Genomic DNA, 23,259 nt, shown 5'->3' with positions numbered 1-23,259 from the left:
GCCGTGGCGCCCACCCGTTGGAAATGGGAGAGCCCCAGGGAACCCACTCCAAGACCTACAGCTCAGTGGCAGCGTCCTGCACAGGGGAGCTGCTTCCATCACCCCCCCGAGAGGAAGCATCGGGACAAATTCAGTGCAGGGGACTCTCCTGAAACAGCATCTATGACCTCAGGGTGCAGCTGAAAACCTTCTGGGCTTGCCTGTGAAGGGGCAGGGGCTTGCTCCTGTTGCTTGGCCCCAGAACACCTCGGCTGCCAGAAGGAGAAGAGCTGGCAGTGGAGTAGCTACACCACCCTCCCAGGAACCGCCTGTGCCTGCATAGCCTCTCCTTGCAGCATCAAGGGGCGATGCCAGCAGCACAGACGCCGGCACCAGCTGGTGGCAACGGAGGAGGCCATAAATGTGTCAAAGCCAAAGTCACCTGGGAAGAGCCTGCTGCTTCTTGGCCGACAGCCCAGTCCACGCAACGCCCAGCAAAACATGCTACAACTTACGCTCCAGTCCACAGTGCTGCGTATCTGCCTCTCCGAGTCACTCCTCAGGGCTAGCGCAGGGTTTGGCTGGGCTACCATGTGCTGGAGGCTGGACTTGGCAATAGCTTTCCTGGAAGACAAAGAAGGGCTGGCTATTAGATCGAGGGAGGAGGAATACACGCAAAGCACAACCGGCTTCTGGGATGTACAGTGAGGCTGGAGCAGAGAAGCATCCTCAGGACCAAGCGGCTGGAAGTGAGGCGAATCTCCAGCACTGCCAGCTGAGGAGTACCTGCTCCTGTGAGGCAGCCTCGTGGGACGACGAGGTGCTGGCCACATTGCCAGCGGCTCAGCTAAAGACACCCTGCACCCAGCAAAAGGCACAGCCTGAGCCTGCTGGGTCAAAGCCCTGGGGGATTACAGGTCCATTGGAAAACAGCCTGGGACGCTCCACCGGGCTGTGGTGGTGTAACCCAGAGCCCTTGCCCCACACCGGCTCCCCGCAGCTCTCCCACACCAAGGCACCTCAGAGCCTGGGGCATTTCTGGGGACCAGTACAACTGCCTGGAAAAAAAGCAGCTAGTTTTTGGGGGCTAACGAGCTTCTCCCAGATGTGCTACAGTGGAGGAAAGGAGCAGCAGAGCCAACCAGCCGGAGAATGTGTGCACCTCCAGCCCACAACCAGGCTTGCCCCCTCCCTCCAGCCCCGGGCTGTCAGTAGGGGATGCCCACAAGCCCCAGGGGGCTGCACTGACAGGTAGCACTGGTCCGAGTGGGAGATGCTCAAGGGATGTGAGCAGCACTGCAAGACACCAATGGCAGCTGGGACCAACATCACCAAGCCCCTTCCCTCCCTCCCTGCCGAGCCTGGGCCTGCACCCAGGCTCCCCCCCCCCCCCGCGAGGCATCACCCGCTCGCACGCCGCCAGCATACATACAGCAGCCGGGGGCTCCAGCCATCCGGGGCGGTGTGGCGGGTGGGCTCCGGACCCAGGCACTCAGGGAGGGTGGCAGAGGGGCACCCAGCTCCGGCCGCCCCCGTGCAGCGCTGGGCCAGCAGCCGTGGGTGGCCAGAGGGGAGCAGCCCGGGCCGGGGGACATCGCTGGAGCGCCGGCGCTGGCTGAGACGGCGGTAGTGGCCCGGCAAGCCGTAGGTGGCCCGGCCACACATGAACTCGGTGGGCAGGCGGTGGGATGAGGCACGCCGCAGGCAGCGGGGGCCCCTTGACAGCAGCCCAGCCTGGAGCGGCCGCAGCCAGGGCAGCATGGGCAGCCACCTCTCCTCTGCCCGCCACCCGTGCCGGCCCTGCTCCGCTCCCACCGATGCGCCAATGCCATCGTCATCCTCCGGAGACTCAGATCCGGAGCTGTCGGTGTGGGGCACCCTGTCCCCCCCCTCTCCAGTGGGGATGAGGCTGGCCAGGAGGATGGATGGACCCACCAGCTGGGCATCGATGGCTCGCACCCGGCCCCCGTGCTTCATCTGCACGGCGAACCGGGGGCTGAGGCAGGGCGGCGTGGTGCTGGAGCGGCGGCGGGGACCAGCGCGCTGGGGCAGCCCCAAGCAGGAGAGGGCTGGCAGCGGGGTGCCCGAGCCACGGCGGCGCTGGGCCAGCGAGGCGGAGGGCAGCCCTGCCTGGGAACGCCGTCTGGCCTTGCTCGTGGGCACGGCCACAGCGCTGCCATGCCGCGGCCCCTTCCTCCCAAAGTGCCACCTAAAAAAGGTGTCCATCGTACCCGGACGGTGGCTGTTAACACAGAGACCAGGAATTAAATAGGCCCCCCCTGTGAGTTCCCAGGTGTGGGGACATCAGGGGACAGAGGTCAGGAGCAGGGGACACGGCGATGCCACCCTGGGCATGCAGCAGGGCTGGGACCCTCTTGCTGGGCAGACGCACCGCTGGGGCTCCTACTCCCCGAGTTTCACGGCTCAGCCCAGGGCGCTGTGATGGCAGGGCAGGTGTTACTGCCTGGCCGGGACCCTCGGCACTCCCTGCTCGCTGCTGTGGGATCGGCAGAGCCCCTGCACCCCGAGGTGCCAACCCGCCCCAGTGACTTACTCTCCTGGCGCTGGTCCACCCGGTTTCCCCACGGGAACCACTATGGCTAAGCACCAGCCCTACCAAATCTGCAGCAAATTGAAACTGAGCCCTTGCGAATCTTAAAGCAGAAAACCAACCAGGCGAGGAAAAGCCGGGCAGGAAGATTCGGTAGCAGCCGGCTGGAAGAGGTGGAGGCTGGCAGAGCTGGAGTAGCGCAGAGGAAAGCTAGGAAAATCATCCCACCCGCCCCGCGCAAAACTTCCCTCTCCTGGTGGAAAGAGCTTCACCGGGGCTCTCGAGCTTTCCCTGCCCAGCCCTCCGAGCCTGGCAGGCTGCCGGCGTGCTGCAGCAGTCCTTGGAAAGCCCTGGGTCACAGGTGGAAGGTGCTGCAGCAGTTTCAGCGCTGGCGGCTCGGCATGCAAAGGCTGGAGCAGGAGGAGCTGAATCTGGCTAGCTCCGGCAGCCCCCTCCCCAGAGCTAGTGCTTTGCTTCCCACCCCCCAGCCACTGCCTCTCTTCAGCCGCTAAATGGAGAGGATTTATTCAAGGGCAACTCATAAAAAAAAACCCCAAAACCAACCACCAAGACCTACAGCTTGTAGAAACAAACTCCTGGCTCTTCAACTGCTCCCAAGACCCTGGATCACGGCAGCCTGCAGGCACACGCCACCATCGCTCTCAACAATTGCCACGCCGTACGAGGCAGCTCCTCTAGCCACCCACGAGGGTACGGGCGCGCTGCTCAGCACCGCGGCATCTGCTCCGCTTGCTTCTGCCTTCCTCCCTCCTCACGCGCTTTTATGCACTTGCTTGCAAGTCAGCAATACCAAAGGACCTTCAGGAGAACGCCCTGGCCCAAACCCCCACTGCTCCGAGGGCCACACAAACAGACAAATTTCTCAGAAGCTTCCCTTTTTGTTTGGGAAATGCATGTCAGACGGGACATACGTCTTATTTTCTAGGCTGTCAACTGGAGCTTCTGCTTAGTGCTTGTAGCACAAGCAACCCATTGGGCTGTACCTCTATTGCTTTTCAATGAGTACAAAGCTGAGTTTGTATTTTTAGAGAAAGCCAGGCTTGGCTTGATCTCCTCCAGCCTGGTAGGCAAGGAGGCCAGCTCTTCAGATTCCACAGTCTCAGCACCATGCCTGTACTCGGTACCGTAGCACAGGGAGGGAAGGCAGGACAGCAATGCCCTCCAGAAAGCAGCATCAGGGCAGCTAAAGCCTGGTTGAACTGAAAGCAAAACCAAAGTGCCACCTCTCCAGAGGGATTTCTCAAGTCCCACCACAGCAAGCAACGCACTCGGTCACCAGCAGGTTAACTGTCACACCAGTGAGGTCCGTGCAGCTTTGCTGAGGGCAAAAGCATGTTTTGCTGATCACCCTGCTTCCAGCCTGTCCCCAACACGGCAGCCCTCCGCCCCTGGTCCCCTGTCCCTTCTCCCCATTGCCTGCAGGGTGATGCACAGTAAATTGCATCATCACCAGCAGGTGTTAAAAACTGTCTGAACGAATAAAACATCTTAAAAAAAAACAGGGAGAGAAGGTTGCCTGGGTGTAGCATGCTGCAGCAGATGTACTGCCCGGTACATTCCGAATGAGCTGAGTGGATGCTCCCTCCTGCCCCAGATATTCCAGTAGCACGAAGCTGCTGTGGTGCTTGCTGAGCTGCTGCTACGGGCAGGAAGATCTCTCAACACAGCTTCCTTCCTTTTTGCACCACAGTCTTGCAAGGAAATCTGCTAGAACAACCTTGGCTTGACATTTATGTTTGGGTACTAGCTGATTATGGCCCTTTTTATCTTCAGGACTGTCTGCAAGTAGCACATGGACTCACACTCTGGCCACCAGTGGTGAAGGTTATTAGCAGGCAATCATCTGACAACCCACAACAGCAGCACGTGGTAGCACAGATGTGATGGGTGAAGATATCCCCTTCCCTCGCAACCTACTTCCAACCCCAGATCCAAAGGGTGTATCACGGGTGCCGAGAGCTACCGCTGGCGGAGCAGAGGGACACACTGCCGGGGTGCCAGCAGAGCTGCATGCAGAGCAGCCAGGGAACCACGCTCTGGGCGGAGAGGAGCCAAGCCCTGGCAGCCCCTGGCCTGGCAGCAGAACATCTCTGGGATCTCCACTCTTTGCTGCCGAGACCGAGAGCTGTCCCCTGTGCCTGCCCTGCAGCCTGCGTGGCTCGGCTTGGCAAGGAGGCCGGGCAGCAGCAGCCTGGCATTTGCAGGGTGGAAGGGAAGGGAAGTACCGCTGCATGCACTAGAATATCAACTCTACTTACCAGCAGCTACACACTATCATTTCCATCTCCTTCCGTGAACGAGGAAGGAGACAGCAGCTCTGATCTGCTCATGATCTGCAATCAGAGCTCTTGGGAGGTGTTTTTTTCATAACCAGACCCCTCGGAGCTCTCAGCCTCCTACGCTCCCTGCCTGGCATCAGTGGGCAGAGACGCTGCTGAAGCGGGAGCGTGTTCCCGAGTGCAGGCAGGCAGCGGTGCCCTCCTCCAGAACTGGGGACCGAGAGGGATGCTGCTCCCGGGGCACTCAGAGCAAGCTGCAGCCTCTGACTCTGAAGACAGAGCTAACCTTGGCAGCAGGATCTAAATGCCCTTGGAAAGTCAAGAGAGGGATCGTAAGAGGAAAAATGCACATCTTGTAACTTCAGTGGATGCAGAGCTCATGGATCGGTTGATCCATGATCGGGGAGATCCTGCTCTCTGGACAGCCGGCAGCCAGCCCTCCTGTGGTGGTGGTGGCTTCAAAACCAGACAGGCTGAACCCTAGGCCTAAACACACAGTGTCCTTCAAGGCACAGGCTCTGCCCACCTCAGGAGGAGCATCTTGATACTCAGCTCCATCATTCTGCCTTGCTTCACTAGCCTCAAAAAAACTCCCAAGTACCATACTGGACAGGCCCCCTGTGCCCCTAGACATGTAGAGGGATGCCGTGCCATATGCCTGCTTGGCTCTTCTTCTACGTTATTATTCTCTCTGTCCCGCCAGCAGCCTGGTCTATTCCTGCCCAGAAGCAAGAGAGATCCCAGGTTACCCTCACACAGTGCCAAATCTGGCACCCCTCCCCTGGCACCAAGGGTGGCAAGGGGACCCTACTGCAGGACACCGCCAGCAGCACAATGCACACGCCTTGAGCCCTAGAGAAGTCTGGACCTGAAAAACACCATCAGCTCCTCCTGACCTTTCAGCAAACCTCCAGCTAGTCGGCTGGAAAGCATTTTTTCCAACCACGGGGCTACAGCAAGGGAAACGAGCCCAAGAGCTTCAGGCTGCTCCGTGACGAGCACCCATCCTGATGGCAGCTGGCTGCGCTGCAGCGTCCCAGCTCGCTGCGGGTGCCAGGGAGCTGCTGCGCCACCGGAGCTGGCAGCATGCAAGCAGGAGCTCGTTTCAGCTTACAAGCTGTCTTCCCTTGGCAAGGACGCTTGACTTGCACAGCTCAACCACATGGAAAGTGTAAGTGTTATTAATAGCCACCCTTGCATGGCACCAAGATCTCCTGGGCTTCTGCCTTTCTGTCTCCTCCCTGCCAGGACAGCGGAGGGACAAAAGCCCCGGAGCCCATCCAGGGAGCTGCTGCTCATCCCCACCCTGCTGACACACCACCACTTGCCTTCAGCCTCGGCTTCCATCCCACGACACTCCCATCTTCCCAGGCATGCCGCTGTCCCCACACCGCTCCTGCCGAGATCCTGTTCCTGCTCCCAGGTGTTGGTCACTGACCTCTCCTCCCCTCTCCCTCTGCCCCCCGGGCCAGCCCCCCCCCCCCCCCCCCCCATGCGCCATGAGGAGCAGCCTGCCCAGAAGAGGTGTGCTGAGGAAGGTGCCCCCGCACCAGACGGGGAAGAGAGCACGCTGGTCAAGATGTGGTACAGCCCTCAGGGTTTTGGTTGCAGTGAGGTGAGCCATGATCAGCGAGTTCCCAAACTGCTTGGTTTGTTTCCACCTCAAAATTTCCAGCCCAGCTGTAACCTCTCCTACGTCACGCAAATAAACCAGAGTCAGGAGCTGCCCCGTGCCAGGTCCAGCACCAGCAGGGAGATGTGGCTCCCTGTCGCACATGAGCAGGGAGGCTCCATCTAAACCACGAGCTTTTCAAAGCATCGTGAGGGGCTGCTCTCACCTTCTATTTTAGGATTCATTCATTTGATCTACTGCAACAAGTGGCACCGCCTACAGAGGCCACAGCACCTCGCTCCCAGGCTCCCGAGCTGCAAGAGCATGACATTCCCAGGGCAAACCGCGGCCAAGGACATCCTCAGTTGCACTGTCACCCTCACACTGCGGAGGAGGAGATTACTGCCGCAACCTTAAAGTTGCCTCTCCAGGCTGCAGAAGGCAGCTCCCGGCCCTTGCAGGGTGCTCAAGAGGGGACACGTCCCCTCCACCTATCTCTCAGTGAGCCCCGGCTTTGATCCAGAGCACCTCAGACCTCCCTCCCAGTGAGAAAGCAAGGCAAGGGCTTAGAAACCAGCCGGTGGCCACAGGCACGCAGCTGCAGAGGACCTCCTCCTCATCCGGAGGTCTGCACGTGTGGCCGCAGCGCTGTGCTCTGCCGGGAGCCCCTGCCAAGGCTACTGGGTGTTACTGGGCACTTCACCTGACCAGCCTGGAGGCCCCAGGACAGCAGTGCTTCACGAGGGATGGGCAGCTATGTCAGCGTGGCCTTTCTGTACCCATCCTGCACGTGGCCGAGCAAGAGCACGGCTCACAGCCGCCTGCTCCCACCACAGACACCCCTGCTCCAGGCGTCGCAGCAGTGCCAGCACTGCGGCCCCGGCCCAAACACCCGGCAGACCCCAGACATGAAAGAGCAACGGGCTATCTGCACAAGATGGCCAGAAGCAAAACTTGCCCACGCGCTTTATTTCAGGGGCAGGACTTCCCTGGCACAGCCCAGCTGGCAGCCCCAGCTCCACAGTACCGGTTCGGCATCACCGCTGACTGCCACTGCCCCGGGCTGGGCACCACACGCTCTGCATCAGGGATGACACACAGCCACTGACTTGGCCCCCCCACCGTTTTCTGGCTATTCACACCCTGTCAGGAGTTGAAGACACCACAGGGAGGAGGATGCAGCCTCTAAGCCACCTTCTCTGAACAAGCAAGGCAGGGGGATGGACACAGCACCAGGGACCACCAGCACCTGCCTTGCAGGGGGGTTGTAGGCAAGGCAAGGGGACAAAACACCATGTCTTTGCAGCTTGTCACGGGAAACTCCTCCGAGGGGCAAAGCCAGGTGGAAGGACCTGCCCAAGGCCACACAGTGACCCGAGCATGGTCCCCACTGCCTCGCCCTGCCCCAGGCCGGGCAAGGCAAAAGCGATCAGTCATCCCAGCCTCACGCCCAGCCCTTCTTAAGAAAACGCTCTCAGGCTGGGTTTGCTGGGAAGAGCAGGGGCTGGGAACAGAAAGGCCTGAGAATTTTTTTGGTTTTTTTTACAGTTTCTAGCATAACCCCAACATCCTTCTAGTGGCAGCTCCACCCCGCCTCTCCCCACGCTCTGCATGATGCCCTGGTGTCACCTCCCCTTCATCACCTTCTCCGGCTGAACCCGAGATGTGCTCTAAGGCACTTCTGCCAGACGAGCTCAGAGCCTCCACTGACGCTTCATAAAGTCAAGTTTGCCAGCCCTAAGGCTCAGAGTAACGTTCCCATTACAACAATATGATTTCCTTCCCAAACTCCATGGAAGACAGTGTTTTGCCTTAATTTAAAGCCATCTCCTTGGAGGCTCCTGGGCTGACTCTGGGCGTTCATATCCCTTGACAATTTTCCACCATCATAACATTATGAAGTTTATTTGCCACTACAGTAAATAATCTGCCTCCTGGTTATCAAGAAACCTGACAGCACTGATTTAAACAATCTGTCACTGTTTGGCTGGGAAGCCAAACAGCACGACCGACAGCCTCGGGCAGCGAATTAACCAGAGATGAAAGGCAGAGGGTGAGCCCCCACCATCAGCGGGTGAGCCCCCAGCATCAGCGTGTGGGGCTGCGGCAGAGCAGGGGTCAGGGGAGAGGCCGTCCATGCACTTTCTATTTTGGTCCCATCAGCAGGACCAGCGACACAGGCTGGGAAAGATTTTAAGAGTTTCTTTTCTCTGAGCTCCCTTTGCAGAGCAACGTGCACGAAGCAAAGCGGCAGGGGTGCTCGGCAGGGTGCCCCGGCGGTTTGGGTGCCCAGCCCGCGGTTTCTTTAGCAGATTCCCACCATCCTCCCCAGGGCTGGTCCCCTCCTTTAGTTCGCACAGCTCCGTGCCTGCCACAGAGGAGGGACACAAGGGATGTGCTATTTAAAGGTAGGTCAGTCCTGCAGCGCAGCTGTCTGATCCAAACTCCTTGAGCAGCCCCAGAGTTTTCCCCCAGCAGGCAGGGACAACGTCCTGGCACAGGGATGACATCCCAGCATGGTGCTGCTCCGGGCAGGCCAACACAGAGCATCTGCCCAGGGCAGCAGCCCCAGGGAGGAGGTGCCGAACCTGGTGTAAAGATAAAAGCTGCAGCGTGGCAGATGCAGAGCAGAGGCAGTGACGGCTGGGCTGGGGGGAGTCCCTGCACCTCCCGAAGCAAAGCCAAGAGAGCCTCAGGTGCTCAGCCACGGGCACTGATAACGGAAGATGGGAGCCCATGGCAGGGATCTGGAAGGGCATCCCACGGCTCCCAGCAGAAGCAGGGAACCTCATTGCCACCAGCACCAGAGGAGATGCCAGGAGCCCTCCAGCCTGTCCTGCTTCCCTAAGCTACCCCAAGCCAAGCGGCTGGGCTCCAGGGGTGCCGGGGCACAGGCTGGCTGCCCACGCTGCTGCCCTCCGCAGTCCCGCTGCCACCCCCGTGCCACACGGCCCGGCAGGCTGCAGCCAGCATCACAAGAGTGGACCGGGCAGCTGGAAACGCACCTCTGGCAGGGGGACAGACCCCAGGGAAGCACCAGGGCGGCTGCGGTCCGCGAGCCCCCGCCTCAGTCCCAGGGACCGCTCGTAGCCCCTCGCCAGCCCCTGGCAGCAAACACGACTCGAGAGGGAAGGCTAAGGGTCTTGGAGATGACCGCAGGGTCCGCTCCCCCCTGCCCTTCCCCAGCGGGACGGGACTGGGAGCTGCTCAGACCACAGCCCCCACCAAAGGGCTGGCTCCCCCCCGGCCCCCTCCCACCCTCGGCACAAACAAAAGCAGCAAAGGTGGGGGACGAGGAGGAAGAGGAGAGAAGGGGCGAGCGTGGGGAGAAGCCCCCGTGACCTGATCTGGCGCGGCGCGGGGGTCCCCGTGGGTGCCGAGCGGGCGGTGGTGGCCGTGCGGCGGCGGTGAGCCAGCCCTCCCCAACCAAGTCCTAGTTTGGAGAGCGAGCGCTGGCTTCTCCCTCCGCCTCCTCCCCGCGCTGCAAACCCTGTCAGCGCTTGTTAAAATAACCAACTGCACTTCCTCCGCCAGCAGCCCCAAGGCCGGCTCGGCCCCGGCTGGAGGCGCATGCACCGGCAAGGGCCCGGACGGAGAGGGGTGCTCCCCCGGCACCCCGCCGCCCTCCGAGCACCCAGCTACGGCCAGGCCAGGCCACCGCTGCCCGAGGAGCGGCAAAAGGAGGAACCCGCCTCAGAGGGGATCCCGTCCCACCACCTTGGGACCTGAGAACGAGGTTTGCATGGCGGAGGAGAGCCAAGCTGCGGCTGCGGGGAGCCTGTGCCCATGCCCAGCTTTCTCCTGAGTTATGGCCGGTGGCTGGGCAGCCTCCGCACTCGGAGCTTTTTACCTCCCCTTGCTGCTGCAAACCCCGCCACGGGACCTCCCACCGCCGGGCTGTGGATTTCCCCATGACGCTCTGCTGCTCTCCGGGTCCCCGCCACCCCCAGGGACGGCCAAACACAGCCCGGCTCCCTTCTGGGGCTACAGCACCCATCTCCACTCTGGCCTTCACAGAGCGGGGAAGTGGGGGTCAGCGGCCGGCCAGCTCGCTCCCCGGGTGCCTGCACGGTGTGAGTCACCAGCTATTGTTATTTCGGTCATTTACCCGATGGGACAGCCACACACGTGGCTGTGGTGAGTCAGCATGGCCAGCCGCAGCTGGGACCTTGTCCTTTCACACCCTGCCGCCTCCTGCCTGCCCCTGCCCCTCGCCTTTGCAAGCTCAAACTAAACAGGGAGCTCCCCTCCTCCCTCCGCGTGCTTGGACCGTGCCCAGCGCTCCTGGGGGCCTGGGGGGAGGCACAGCAGAAGGATCGTAACAGAACAGGCGGGAGGTGGCTGCCAGCATGGCGAAGGCGCCGGCTGCCTTCCCCGATGGGTATCTCTGAAAATGCTTCACAGGAAACCCTTAACCAGAGGGGAGCCATGCCCAAAGGCTGCGCCACCACCGCTGCCGCCTCTGTCACGGCAGAAGCAGCAAGTGGCCTTTGCGAAGCAGCAGGCGAGGACACGTGAGCAAACCTCTCCGCTGCCAGAGCTGCCGCGGGGATTGCGCTCGGCCCTTTCTGCACAGCACCCGAGGGGAAGGGGAGCTGGAGATGCCCAGGGGAGATGCTCACCCCTGCTCAGCCCTCTCCCCTCAAACCCAGCAGCTGCTGAAGGATGGAGGGCTCTGTCCCTTTCCCTACACAGGGCACGGGTCCTTCGGACTTCCCAGTACCAGGAAAGGGCCCGCTGCCACTGGCAGCTGAACAAGTCCCAGTGCCCTCGCAGCCCCAGGGCAGCCAAACTGCTGTAGAATCATTTAGGTTAGAAAAGACCCTTAAGATCATCAAGTCCAACCATTAACCCAAGACTGCCAAGTCCAGCACGACACCACGTTCCATCTCCATCTGTGACCACAGGAGGAGGAGAAGCTGTGGAGGGGTCCCTAGAACAGCCCCAATCCATCGCTATTAAGACCCAGTTGCTGAGGCTGGCAGGATGTTTTATCAAAGAGGACATTAAAATGCCATAACTGGCTGCTCATCCAAAGCAAAGAAGGCTGGTAAGAGATACATGCCGTTCCTCCCCAGCCCCATCTCCTGCTTATCATAGAATCACAGAACGGTTTGGGCTGGAAGGGACCTTAAAGACCATCCAGTTCCCACCCCCCGCCACGGGCAGGGACACCTCCCACCAGCCCGGGTTGCTCCAAGCCCCATCCAGCCTGGCCTGGGACACTGCCAGGGAAGTGTCCAAGCTTCCAGTTTCTCTCCAGCTGCCCCATGCCCACCCTGTTCTCCCAGTCCCCCACGGTTTATGCACAGCAGAGACCCCTACTGACACCGCCTGCTGCTCCTCACCACCCCCTGCCCCCCTTCTGGGCCAGCATGACCTAGACTTGCCAACAGAAATGGCCCAGAGGGATGCCCAGGGCTGAGTCTAGCTGGCCCCAAAATCCCTTCCAAGTCAAGCAGACCAGCAAGAGACCAGGTCACCAGTTCTCTGAGTCCCCTTCCCTGGAGGCAGCAGGAGTGGGAAGCCCAACAGCCCTTTCCTCAAGCCAGCCAGGCATCCTGCTGCTCTTCTCCTCCTTCCCCCCACGACTTCCTAAGACCACCTTGCAGGGTGAGGGCAAACACGCACAGATGAACGGGCGGTGGGGGAGACCTCCAGCTCCCCACGCTGCTGTCACAGGTTTCAGCCTGCCGTGCTCAAGCAGAAACCACTGCTCCGAGCCGAGGGGCTCCCCCGCCCCATGTAGCCCTGAGCAGGGCTTCCCAAGCCAGGAGACCCTGGTCGCATGCAGCTGAAACCGCCCCCCCTAAGCAGCAGCCCCTGCAGGTGTCTGCAAGGAAGGGACTGCTCAGCACCCCCAAGAAACCCCTGAGGTCACCCCCCACCGCAATGCCTGAGGCTAAGACAGGAAAGACACCTCCTGTTTCTGCATCCCGAGCTTCATCATGACCTCGTGACTAAGCAAAGCACATGCCAACTTGCCACCAGAAAGGCATTTGTTGGTTTAACTGTGACCCTGTTACTGATATCAGGTCTAATCTTTGGTTTCACTTTTTCACCTCCTGGCAGCGACCTACCCAGTCTTTTTCTCCCCCACCCCATGTCAAAATTAAAGTAACTCCTTTTAGCAATGTTAAATCTATTACTCCTTGGCCTTGCTAAATGTCAGCTTGTCCCTCTGCTGCTAACGGAGGGCAGGAGGAAGAATTGGGTTTTTTTCCCTCCTCCACCCTTTTTGTTCTAAGCACCCTCAGTGTATCTGCCCTCACGCGCTTCCTTTTCTTCTCCCATCCCAACGTCCCCACGGCTGCCAGCTTCTCCAGTGGGCTCTTTTCTGCCGCCATCCTTTGGAGGGGAGATCCCGGGGAAGAGGTGCTGCCGGTGCAGACAGCAGCCCACTCTCCACCTTCCCAGCATGGGCTAGCGCTTCAGCGGGCAGGAGCGCAGGGCTGCCTCGCTCTGCTCCCCGAGCTTCCCCGCTCCTGCTCCCACCGGCTGACACCGGCCACTCCGGAGACCACCGGAGCAGGGGAGCAACGCAGGCTCCAGGTACAGAGGCCGGCGGGTGCTGCTGCGCAGCTCTGAGTGCTACCGGGACACGCAAGCCCAGGCAGCGGCGAGCTGGCTATCAGCTGCCTTGGCTGCAGGTTTGCTTCTGAGCATCAGCCAGCCCGCGGCAGCGGCCGACAAGCTTACACCAGCAAACTCACCAGCCACTTCACCCGCGGCAGGGGAAAAAAAACAAACCCGTGCAGATGCTTTGCAAAGAGAGGAAAGCAAAACCAGGAGACAAGGCCAGCGACCCTGCAGAGGGGCTGCGCAACAGCACCCAGCTGAAGCGAGCCCCGGGGAAAGGCCGGGGGTGCAGAGCAGAGCGCCCGTGCCCTGTGGCATTCAACCCACGTGTGCTGAGCCTCGCCAAAACCCACCGCCGCCCCACCACGGGCACGAACCCGCCACGCTGCCTCTCGCCCCTAACACCTCCAACCACGGCGCTCCCGAGGTCACCCAAGCAGGGAACCGGGAAGGTCCGGGATGCCACGCGGCCGGGGCGAAGGCAGCGGCACGGTTTAGCAGAAGCGAGGAAGCAGCAGCCCCCAGCCGGGGCTCTTCGTGCCGCGCTCGCACAAGCGCAGCCAAGTCCTGACCGCACCGATGCGCTGCCCCACACAGCCCATGGCGTGGGGAGCCTGCGCCGAAGCCCGGACACCTCCACACCTCCTCGGGAGCCCCCAGCACCATGGCCAGCCTCGGTACCAGCTCCCACACAGCAGCTATGTCCCAGCAATGGCGACCACCCCTCAGGCCCTGGTTTCCCACCCTGTCTGCAGCCCCAGGCCCATTGAACACCAGGTTGCTTTGGCCGCTTGGCTAAGCCACCCCTTCAGTGTTGTCATCTTAGTCTTCAAAGCGCACAGCATGCACAGGTGCGATGGCTAGGACGGGAAGGAGCAAGTCCTCAGCTGACCTTCACCCCAAGCACCGGCCAAATGAGGGCTGATGAAAGTCTGTCAGCGAGCTGCCCTCTAGGTCAGGGTTAGTGACACAGGCAGCAGGCAGGCAGCCCGGCCTCCGGCCGCCTCGGTTAGTGCAGACACAGAAGGGTGACATGGGGCGAGACGTGGGTGGGAGGGAGGAGAGCTCTTGAGCAGAAACGTTGCAGCAGCTGCTGGGACTGCACAGCCTGTGCAAGCCAATAAAAATACCACATACTTATACACCGCCGGCCGGTGCTTTATCCTCCTGGATCCCCATCGGCCGGGCTGGCTGCCCTGGAGACAAGGGAAGACACCTTTGTGGGGCAGGTGGAGTCTAGGGACACAAAGAGAGTGGTCAGCAAGCCCTCCCCATAAACACACCTGGCCGCCCAGCACATGGCACCATCCTCCCCCTCCATGGCTCTGCTGCCCCAGTGCCATCCCCCTCCAGCCCATGCTCTCGGTGTTTGCAGACCCTGGGGCCCCAACGGCACCCATGCCACCGCCGCTGCTGCCATCAGCCGTGGAGGCGAATGCAGGCAACGTGCCCACAGAGCTGGGGTCAGCAAGGCTGGTTCAGAGCCAGCCAGCGAACATCAAGCACCGCACTCAGGCTTCTGCGATACTAACCCAGCCCAGTCCAGAGTCACCTCAAGCCCGACCCAGCTGGCTGCAAGAGCCTAAGGGTGCCCGGGCCCTGCGCTTCCATGGGGCGCACAACTTGGGAATGGGGCAAGCTTGGCACAGAGAGGGAGCCCTGTTTCCCTCCCTCCTCTCCTGCGCCAGCTGGGCTCCTGGCAGCCTACACCTTGACCGCTGGCTCTAGGCATGGATTTGACTTTCAAATAAACCGTGAGGGCACTTGCCAAGCCTTGCATGGAGGAGCACTGTTTGGGCAGGGCAGGGCAGCTCACTGCTCCCAACCCTCCGGCCCCCGTGCATGGGCACTGAGCCCTGGGAGCCCCGACCCACCGCCAGCCAGGGAGCAAAGCTCCCCGTGATCCAGCACAGAAGGGGAGCACCATTCTTGGGGCCCCTCCAACATCTGCCCCCACTGCATCTGTTTCCTCCAGCGTCCAAACAATAAAAAAACTTGTGGGCAGGGGTCCGCATCTCCTGGCCCCAGGCCAGAGGACGTACTGGGGAGCGGGATGCCTCCAGCCATGCACCCCGGCAGCTCGCACAGGACCGGAACCCTGCCACCTCTTAATCCCACCATCTGCCAGCCTCCAACGGGTGCAAAATCCCCGCAGAAAACATCTCCCCCTCTCCCCCCCTACAGCTACTCCTGCCACCACATTTCAGCAACAGCAGCTGCCGGGCGCCTGCTGCCAGCGCCCCACGCCACGCTCCCTTGGGTGGTGACCTCAGGCTTGGGCTGTAAGAGGCTTAGCCCTGGATCCAAAAGGCTCCCGGCTGGGGCTGGGGCAGCAAGACAGGATGAGATACAGATAATCTGATTGAGAGGCAACTTTCACACGGAGGGGCCGGCACGTGGCTGGCTGCACAGCCCCCCCACTCCCCCTCTGCGCTGGGAGCTTGGGAGGAGGCTCCGAGCTGTCTTAGGTACTTCTGCCCCACGACCCTCCATCCTCATCCCCGCTGCCCAGCCCTGCCCCAGAGAGGAGGTGGGACCCCCAGCTCGGGGGGAGGGGGCAGGCCCCCCGCTCTGTGGCTCCAGATCCACACCTGGGCTGCCAACGGTAAGTGAGGGACAGGCTGTTCCGCCACCCACGTTTCCTGTGGGAGCCGAACTGTGCCAAAATGAGGGGAAACCCCTTGGCGACAAGCCTCTTCGTTAGCTGCCCTGGCTTCCTGGGACAGCCAGCCAGCAGCGACACGTGACTTTCTGCAAAGCCACAGCGTGTTTGGGTGCTGAGGCTGCTCCCACCCCATGGAGAGCCAGCCAGGCTGCAGCGGGCGAGCAGGGGAAGGGAGAGGGGGTCAGCCACGGAAAGGGCAAACATTCAGCTCTTCCCGGATGGTGCCGAGTGGGATTTTCACAGCCCTCTGGCTGGGAGCCCCAGTGGGGCTGGCGGGCTAAAGCAGCACGGCTAAAGCCTGCCACGAGCCGGCATCCTGCGGTAACGCCAGGGAGCGGAGCAGCACGCGAGGCGCACCCAGGGCATCTCCCACCGACGCAGGGGCACACACACAGAGGACAGGGAAGCAGCCAAAAGGTGGGACTACCTCCAGCCAGCCTTGTCTTCCCCCCCAAGGGGTCTCACCTACCGCTCCCCAGCTGCATCTTGGGCAGCATCCCCCAGAGACCGGTCCCCAGCTCCCACCGGTTCCCGCTGGCTGGGCAGGGCTTCTCTGAGCCGAGGGATGCTTAGCTTATTTCCCCGGGCCCTGAATCACGGGGAAATCACAGCCACCAGATGGGCAAAGCTCGGGCAGGCTGTTCCCAGGCATGGGAGCAATGGCCACAGGTACAAACTGGAATTGGCAGCCTCACCCAGACAGCACAACCTGCCCGGCAGGCAGGGCTGAGGCAGGAGGCACATTAACTCCTGCTGTCTGGGGCAGTGGAGCTTGGGAGAGGTGCTCTGCTGGGGAGAGGTCCTCTGCATTAGTCCCTGCTGCGAGGAGGATGAGTTTCCCCTGGAGGCAGAGCTCACAGTTACAGTTAACAGCCCCGGGCATCAACCCCTGAACCGCAGGCAGGAGGAGAACAGGGATGGGTCTAACACACACGTCTGGCACGGGCTGCAGGACTCCACACTGGCCAGGCCAGCACAGCCTTGCTGCTTGCCTGGGCAGAGCTTCACCCGCCACCTGATGTCTTGATGGTGGGGAAGAAAGCCCCCCAGCTCCCAGCGCAGCCAGCTGCTGCTGGGCCTGCAAGTTGCAACAGGAACACAGGGTATATGACTTCTGTAATACTGGAGAGCTGGCCTGGGGAAAGCTCCCGGACTTGGGATTGCAAAGACAGAGCCACTTATTCTCCCTCAAAGCCTGGTGCCAGCTCAGGAACAAGCAGGACAGGTTTCCCCTATTTCCACACCTTGTCAGTGTCACCAAGTCAGTCCTGCACCCGAGTCTCTACCTCCAAGTCTCCAGCAGAAGCCATTTGTCTCCTGCCTGTCCCCTCTTCCAAAAAGGACGGTTTACGGATGGGCCCAAGGGTCAAGGAGCCTCAGCCTGCAGCCCTGGCCCTGCTCCTGAGCTCAGCATCTCAAATTCAGCATCCGTTCACAGGAGCCAGCAAGCAAGCGAGCACGTGGCTGAGAGCTAACAGGAGCTTCAGCTCATGGAGTCACCTGGGAAGAAGAAACCAGAGCTCCACCGAGAGCACAGCTGGAAGGTATATTTAGAGGCTCTGCCAAGTCTCCGGGGAGATTGTCTGCTCCCCAGGCATGGCATCACTACCAGCAAAGGAAATCCTACACTGCATCCCCCACCACCTGCCAGAGCTCAGGTTGCCTTTCATGAGAGCATCCCCCCACTGCCCAGGGCTTGCCTTGTGCTACGAGCACCAGCTCTTAGTCCCCAGGAGGACTCATGCCATCAAACAGCCCCCAAGCTCTCCCCCCTTGCACCAGCCACAGCTCTGCCTCCCCCCTCCCAGCACCATCTCCTTGCAAAGACCCACACTTGCTCCCAGTGCCCCTCTACCCCTCCACTGCCCTTCCCTCCTCTCATCTTTTCTGTTGGAGGGAGGGATGAAGTCTCTCATCCTCCCTCCTCTCAGCCCCCTGAGGAGCTTACAGGGTTTCCTGGAAGGGATGCTCCCACTCCTAAGCGGATTAGAGGTCCTGCCACCTTGCCCAGCACGGGCACACGGCGCCACGGCAGCCCCTGCTCTGGGCTCGGGAGGGCAGCAGGTGCCTGGGGCTGGAGCAGGGACCATGCCAGGGAGGACCCCAGCCCCTGGCAGCCCCTGGGCCCCCTGCGCTTGGATCCTTCCCTGCCCTACCCCAGCAGCCCCACCACGATCCAGCGGCCACCCCAGCCTTGCTCTGCCAGGAGGCCGCGCTGGCTGCCAGCAGGCATAGCTGCTGCCTGTGCCCGGTGCCTTCTCTTCTCCCCCTGGCAAGATTAAAAGTTCCCGAGCTGCCCCGCAGGTCAGGCTCCGAGCAAACACAGCAGCGGGAACAGCTCTCCTGGCACATCCCACCCACCCTGCAAACAAGCCCAGGTTTTGCCACAGGGGACAGCTGGGGACACCCATGGGTGTCACTGGCCCCAGCCTGGCTAATGCCACCCCACCACCTGCGAGCCAGATGGCGGGGCGCAGGGGCTGGAGGGTTTCAGAGCTCGAGGCATGCCAAATCTGCGCGCACAGAGGAGGATTGCTCAACAGCTAGCTGGCAGCAAGGTGTGTTGTGGAAAAGCTTGTCCTGAGGTAAGCACTGCCAGCACGCAGATCACTAACTTGAGGCTCTTCACCACTGCCCGGCCTCCCCGCAGGGCGCCTGGGGCTCACCCCACCGCACCAGGGCAAAGCGACTCCGAGTGGACTTGCTCAGTGGCCAAGGGCCCGCAGGTTCGAGGGGACGTGGTGGTACCCCCCGCAGAGCGGGAACGGGGAAGGCTGGGCTGCCACCCCAGCGGCACATCTCCCCCAGCTTTCACACAGGCGTGAGCACCAAGCTGCAAGAAAGACGGTGACAAGCAACGTCCCAGAAAGACGTAGGCGGGTGCTTGGCTCAGTTTCTCGAGTGCCGTTTACCCACATGCCGTGCCACCCACAGACCTTCCCTGGGGCAATGGCAGGTGCCCCCAGGCTCACGTAGGAGCTCTGGCACGGCGCCTGCCGAGGGACCACCGCTGAAAACTCGGTCCCACGCTCTCTGCAGGGCAACTGTCCGCCAGCTGCCCTGACGGTGGCCACGCTCCTTGCTCCTGCTGTCGCACCAGACCCAGCCATCGCACATACCTCCTCTGAAGGGGGATGAGTTAAGGACCCTAAAGCACACAGGGAAGACCCATCTCGGCATCCCACCCCACACGGGGGAGAGCAAGAAAGCGTCTCTGTCCCCAGCACATGTGCTCCCCCACCCAAGTCACCCCTGGAAAGGGTAAACTAGGCTGTTCACTCCCACCACAAGAAATGGGGTGCCTAGGAAGGAAATTTAATCCTAACTACCTATTATCTGATCAGCCCCAATCTCTTTATCAGCCCAATTAAAAGAATTACCCATCCATGACCCGGATGCACGTATTGTGCACTTGTCTCCATCAGCTCAGGAGCCAATTACTCCGCCCTCCTGTAAGGCAATTACGGGGCACAGAAATAAGCCCGCTTGCAAAGCACGGGGGACTCACGTACCGCCAGAGCTCGGGGACTGGCCCCTCTTTTGCTTCAAACCCCTTGGGGCTCACCTGTCCTGGGGACGAGACAGGCTCTCTTGCCATTCTGTGGACCTGACCCTCGCCTGGCCATGGCTCCCAGTGCCGCTGCAGGCAGAGCCCAACAGCGTGTGCCCACCTCAGGAGACCCCTCTCCTTGAAGCCGGGGGTCTCCCGAGACTCATTGCTGCTAGCGAGCAAGCCCCTGCCTGTTGCCTAAGCTTCCCCTAGACCTGCGTCCCAGCCACCCATGCTCTTGGCTAAAGTCAGAATCCAAAGGGGTGCAGATTTCCTCACCGACGGCTGTTGGAAATCATTTGGGGGGTAGGGGCTGGATGTACTCGCTGGAAGAAAGCACAGTGAAGCCTTCCCCCCACTTCCCATCCGAGGCGAAATGCTGCCCTCTGCTCCAACACTTTGGTGGGCACAAATTCGGTGGCATGCAGCCAATTATCCTGCATGGCTTCCCACTGAGCCCACCTCCCATGGGAGCCCCTTCCTCCGAGGGAATCTCCCTCCACTCCCCTGCAGCTCCAGATGCCGCATTCCTCACCCCAAATCAGAGGGAACCGGGTCCCTTCCATCAGCAGAAGAGCAAGAGAAGCATCCAAACCACCCGAGGGGCATTCCCAGCTGTCCAGTGGGCACGCTGGCCCCTCCACCGCCTGCCCACCCTGCTTTGCCACTCCGTCCATGCTGCAGGAGGTTGTTTGTACGTACAGAACATCCCTGAGTGTAGGCTCTGATGCACATTGTGGTAAGGGCAGCCCTGGGAGCCAGAGGGAGATGCTCTGCAGTATTGGGGATGAGCCAGAGACCACCAGGCAGCCACTGCCAGCAGCTCTGGGACCAGAGCAGAGAAGAGCATCACCCCATGCTGGAGTGACCCTGCAAGCCTCCCCTTCCCAGCTCCAGCCTGGCTACTGAAACTGGGGTCTTTCCCCTCCACCCAGCGCTCCGGAGCATCGCAGCCCCCCCCCATACACCAAAACTGATGATGATGAGCTGCAGCAAGTTCAGCACAGGGCTTCTGAGACAGTCGGGGGCAGGAGATACCAGGTACAAGGAGATGCTGAGATAACGGGGGTGAAGGGGGAATATTATTACCGCCTTCACCTACCTGACGGGAAGGCACAGACTGAGCCAGACACTACCCAGAGGTACACGGCGACAGACAGCCAGACAACCTGCACAAGCTGCAAGAAGGGAAACTCCGAATACTGGGGAGGGGGGGGGGGGATTCCCGAGGAGCCAAAGCACAGAGCAGGTGTCCAGGAAGGCTGTGCCGTCTCCACTCTGCTGACACTCAAAACTCAACATCAGCAGCCTGATGAAATCCAGCCCTGCTTCGAGGTGGCAGGGAGGACCAGGCGACCTGCAGAGCTCCCTCCAGACCTCAGCTAGTCGGTGTTCTTACACACCTCCAGATGGCAGGGGCACCCCTTCGCTTACGTGGCCTGAGAACCCCGCAGATCCCACCAGGCCAACAGCAAGGCTGCGGGAGGTGCGAGGAGCTGGCTGACTCTGGGGAGGAAGCAAGCAAGGCTGGGGGGCCAGCCACAGGAGAAGATGGGGGGGCAGCGGCACTGGGAAGCTGGTGGGCCAAGTTGGGGGGCCAGCCGTGGGTGAAAGTAGGGGGGCCAGCTGCCACGGGGGGAGCTGAGGGGACAGATGCGGGTCAGCAGCAGCACGCTGGGGGGGCGGCAGCAGCGGGGATGCTGGGGGCCCAGTGTCAGCAGGAGAAGCTGGGGGGGGGCGGCAGCAGCGGGGATGCTGGAGGTGGGGGGGCAGTGTCAGCAGGAGAAGCTGGGGGGGGGCGGCAGCAGCGGGGATGCTGGAGGTAGGGGGCCAGTGTCAGCGGGGGAAGCTGGGGGGGCGGCAGCGGCGGGGATGCTGGAGGGGGCAGCAGCGGGGATGCTGGGCGCGGGGAGGGCCGGCAGAGGGGATGCTGGGGGGGGGGGGGAGCCGGCAGGCCAGGCCGGGCACAGCCCACCCACCCCCGGTTCTGCGGGCCGGCCGCTCTGCCGCCGGGGCACGGGGGCGGCGTGCGGGGCCGGCGACAGGCGGCTGCGGGCAGGTGGCACGAACCCGGGGGGGCCCGGGGCTGCTGCGGGGGGACGCTCCCCCGCTCCGCACCGCTCGCATCGAGAGCGGCAGAACCCACCCCCCCCAGCCTCGGCGCCCCCCGCCCCCCGGCGCTCACCTCCGCCCGAACAGCCTGAGGCCGGTGAAGCGCTTGTTGCTGTGCCGGCGGCCCGGCGGCGGCCCCCCCCGCTCGGTGCCCTCCGGCGGCCCGCAGGAGGAGGAGGAAGAGGAGGAGGAGGCGGCGGCGGGCGAGCGGCCGGGCAGCGGGGGCCACGCCGCCTCCATGGCCGGCTGCGGGTCTCGGCGGCGCGGCGGGAGGGGCCGGGGGCGGCGCGCTCGGGCCCCCGCCCCACCGGGGCCGCGGGGCGGGCAGGAAGCGCGGCCGCGCGCCGCCGGTACCGGAGCCCGCGCCGAGCAGCGCCCCCTGCCGGCTCCGCCACCCCGCGCCCCGCCGCGGCCGGCGGCTCCCGCTGCTGCCGCCTTGGGAAGCGTCAGCCCCCGCCCTCGGGAAGCGGCAGCGGCGGAGCCTGCCTCCCCCGCCCCCGCTCCTCCTCCTCCTCCTCCCATTGTTCACCACCGGATGGGGCCACCGGCCCCGCCGCCGCGCTCCCCGGGGGCCGGCAGCCGCCACCGGGGCTGGCTCACCTCGCCCGCCCCGCTTCCCCCGGCTGCACCCCGGCCGCGCTGGCGCTGCCGTCAGCGCTCCCCCCACCTGGCAGGAGCCCCCCGGCCCCTGGGAAAGGCGCTGGCCGCCATGGCCCCTGGCCCCCACGGGGCTGCCCGGGGGCGTCCCAGCTGCCAGCCCGAGGCCGCTGTAACCCCCCAGGGCAGGTCCTGGTCCCGGTCCCGGTCCCAGCCCGGGGGTCCGGTGGGGATGGGGATGCACCTTCCAGCCCCCACCGGCTGCAGGAGGCACCCGACAGCCCAGGCGCAGACCCCCGCGCTCGGCGTCGAGCGGGCCCACGCGGCCCTCAGCCATCCCGGCGGGGCAGGCTGTGCCACGCCAGCCCAGCACCGGCACCGGGCACCGCCAGCGAGGTGCCGGGGAAGCTCGGGAAGCCCCAAAGCACGGGCTGTCAGCGCCAGCCACGGCACCCACCCCCCCGAGCAAGGGGAGGGCGGCAGAGGCCGGCCCGGTGGGTACCTCATATCTCCGTCCCCCGGAGGGCTCTGGGGAACGTCCCAGGAGCGATGCCGCCACATCTGCCGCAGCACTGATGCGCTCAGCCGGCCCGGGGTTCACTCTCGCTCTTCCTCCCCCGGCAGCCGCTTTCCGGAGTCATCCTGAGGGCAGGTCCCTGGCAGCGCTCAGCCGCCCCGCCGGAGCCCCGGCTTTGTTTGCACCCTCCACCTGGTTCCTCTCTGCACTTCCTGGAAGTGTGAGGGCGGCTGTCATCGCGGCACTCTTCCCCCGGTGCAGGGCCACCTACTCCACTGGGCCCTCGCCGGAGAAGCCTCGCTCACGCCCTCAGCAAGCCAGAGCACGCCCTGGCACACCGGGCTGTGCACCCAAGAGCCACAAGTCCCTTGCCGGATGGCTTTTCGGAAGCCCCACGCTCTAGCAGCCCCCTCTCCCCAAGCTGCCCCGGCACCGCCATGCAAACCAGACCATGGCAGTGGGGTTGCTCTGCCACCCACCCTGGGCCACGCGCGTCCTCACCGCACACGGCACTCAGCCCCCCCAGCTCTATGTGTGTCCCTCTGTGCCGTGAGCTCCAAACACCCTCCAGCCACGAGCATCTGCTCACCTTGCCCTGGGCTTCATTGAAAACCCACCTGGGTACACCAGGCTCCGGCGCTGCGGGATGCGCAAGCGTCTGGGAGGCTCCAGGTCAACCTCAAAGGGCAGGGAGACAGCCTGACATCCACCATCCACCCCCTGCTCTGGGTCTGCAGGGCACAGCATGTCCCCAGCCGGTCCCCAGCCCCCAAACCCCCGCTTTTCACAACCAGGCG

At 62.7% G+C, this 23,259-nt stretch overlaps 1 protein-coding gene across 4 annotated transcripts in view; it reads right to left on the bottom strand.

Moving 5' to 3' along the window:
• The window catches only part of DGKZ (diacylglycerol kinase zeta), a 48,002-nt gene extending 25,169 nt beyond the window's left edge, over window positions 1-22,833 (bottom strand). The window contains exons 1-3 of one of the 4 annotated variants that reach the window (XM_080395714.1): window positions 22,448-22,833; window positions 14,159-14,257; window positions 495-603 (exon numbers count right to left, since the gene is read on the bottom strand). In XM_080395714.1, coding sequence (XP_080251840.1) covers window positions 495-603; window positions 14,159-14,257; window positions 22,448-22,506 — 267 coding nt within the window. In that variant the 5' untranslated portion in view covers window positions 22,507-22,833. Of the gene's footprint in view, window positions 1-494; window positions 604-1,411; window positions 6,250-14,158; window positions 14,258-21,421; window positions 22,364-22,447 lie in introns of those variants that run through there. The other 3 variants (XM_080395713.1, XM_080395712.1, XM_080395715.1) reach the window with 3 other exon arrangements.
• Between the last annotated feature and the right edge of the window lie 426 nt (window positions 22,834-23,259).

Source organism: Falco punctatus (genome assembly GCF_963210335.1).
Source record: "Falco punctatus genome assembly, chromosome: 7".
Lineage (NCBI taxonomy): Eukaryota > Metazoa > Chordata > Aves > Falconiformes > Falconidae > Falco > Falco punctatus.
Note: the sequence above shows the minus strand (reverse complement) of the source record. Positions and strands in the feature narration are given on the sequence as shown.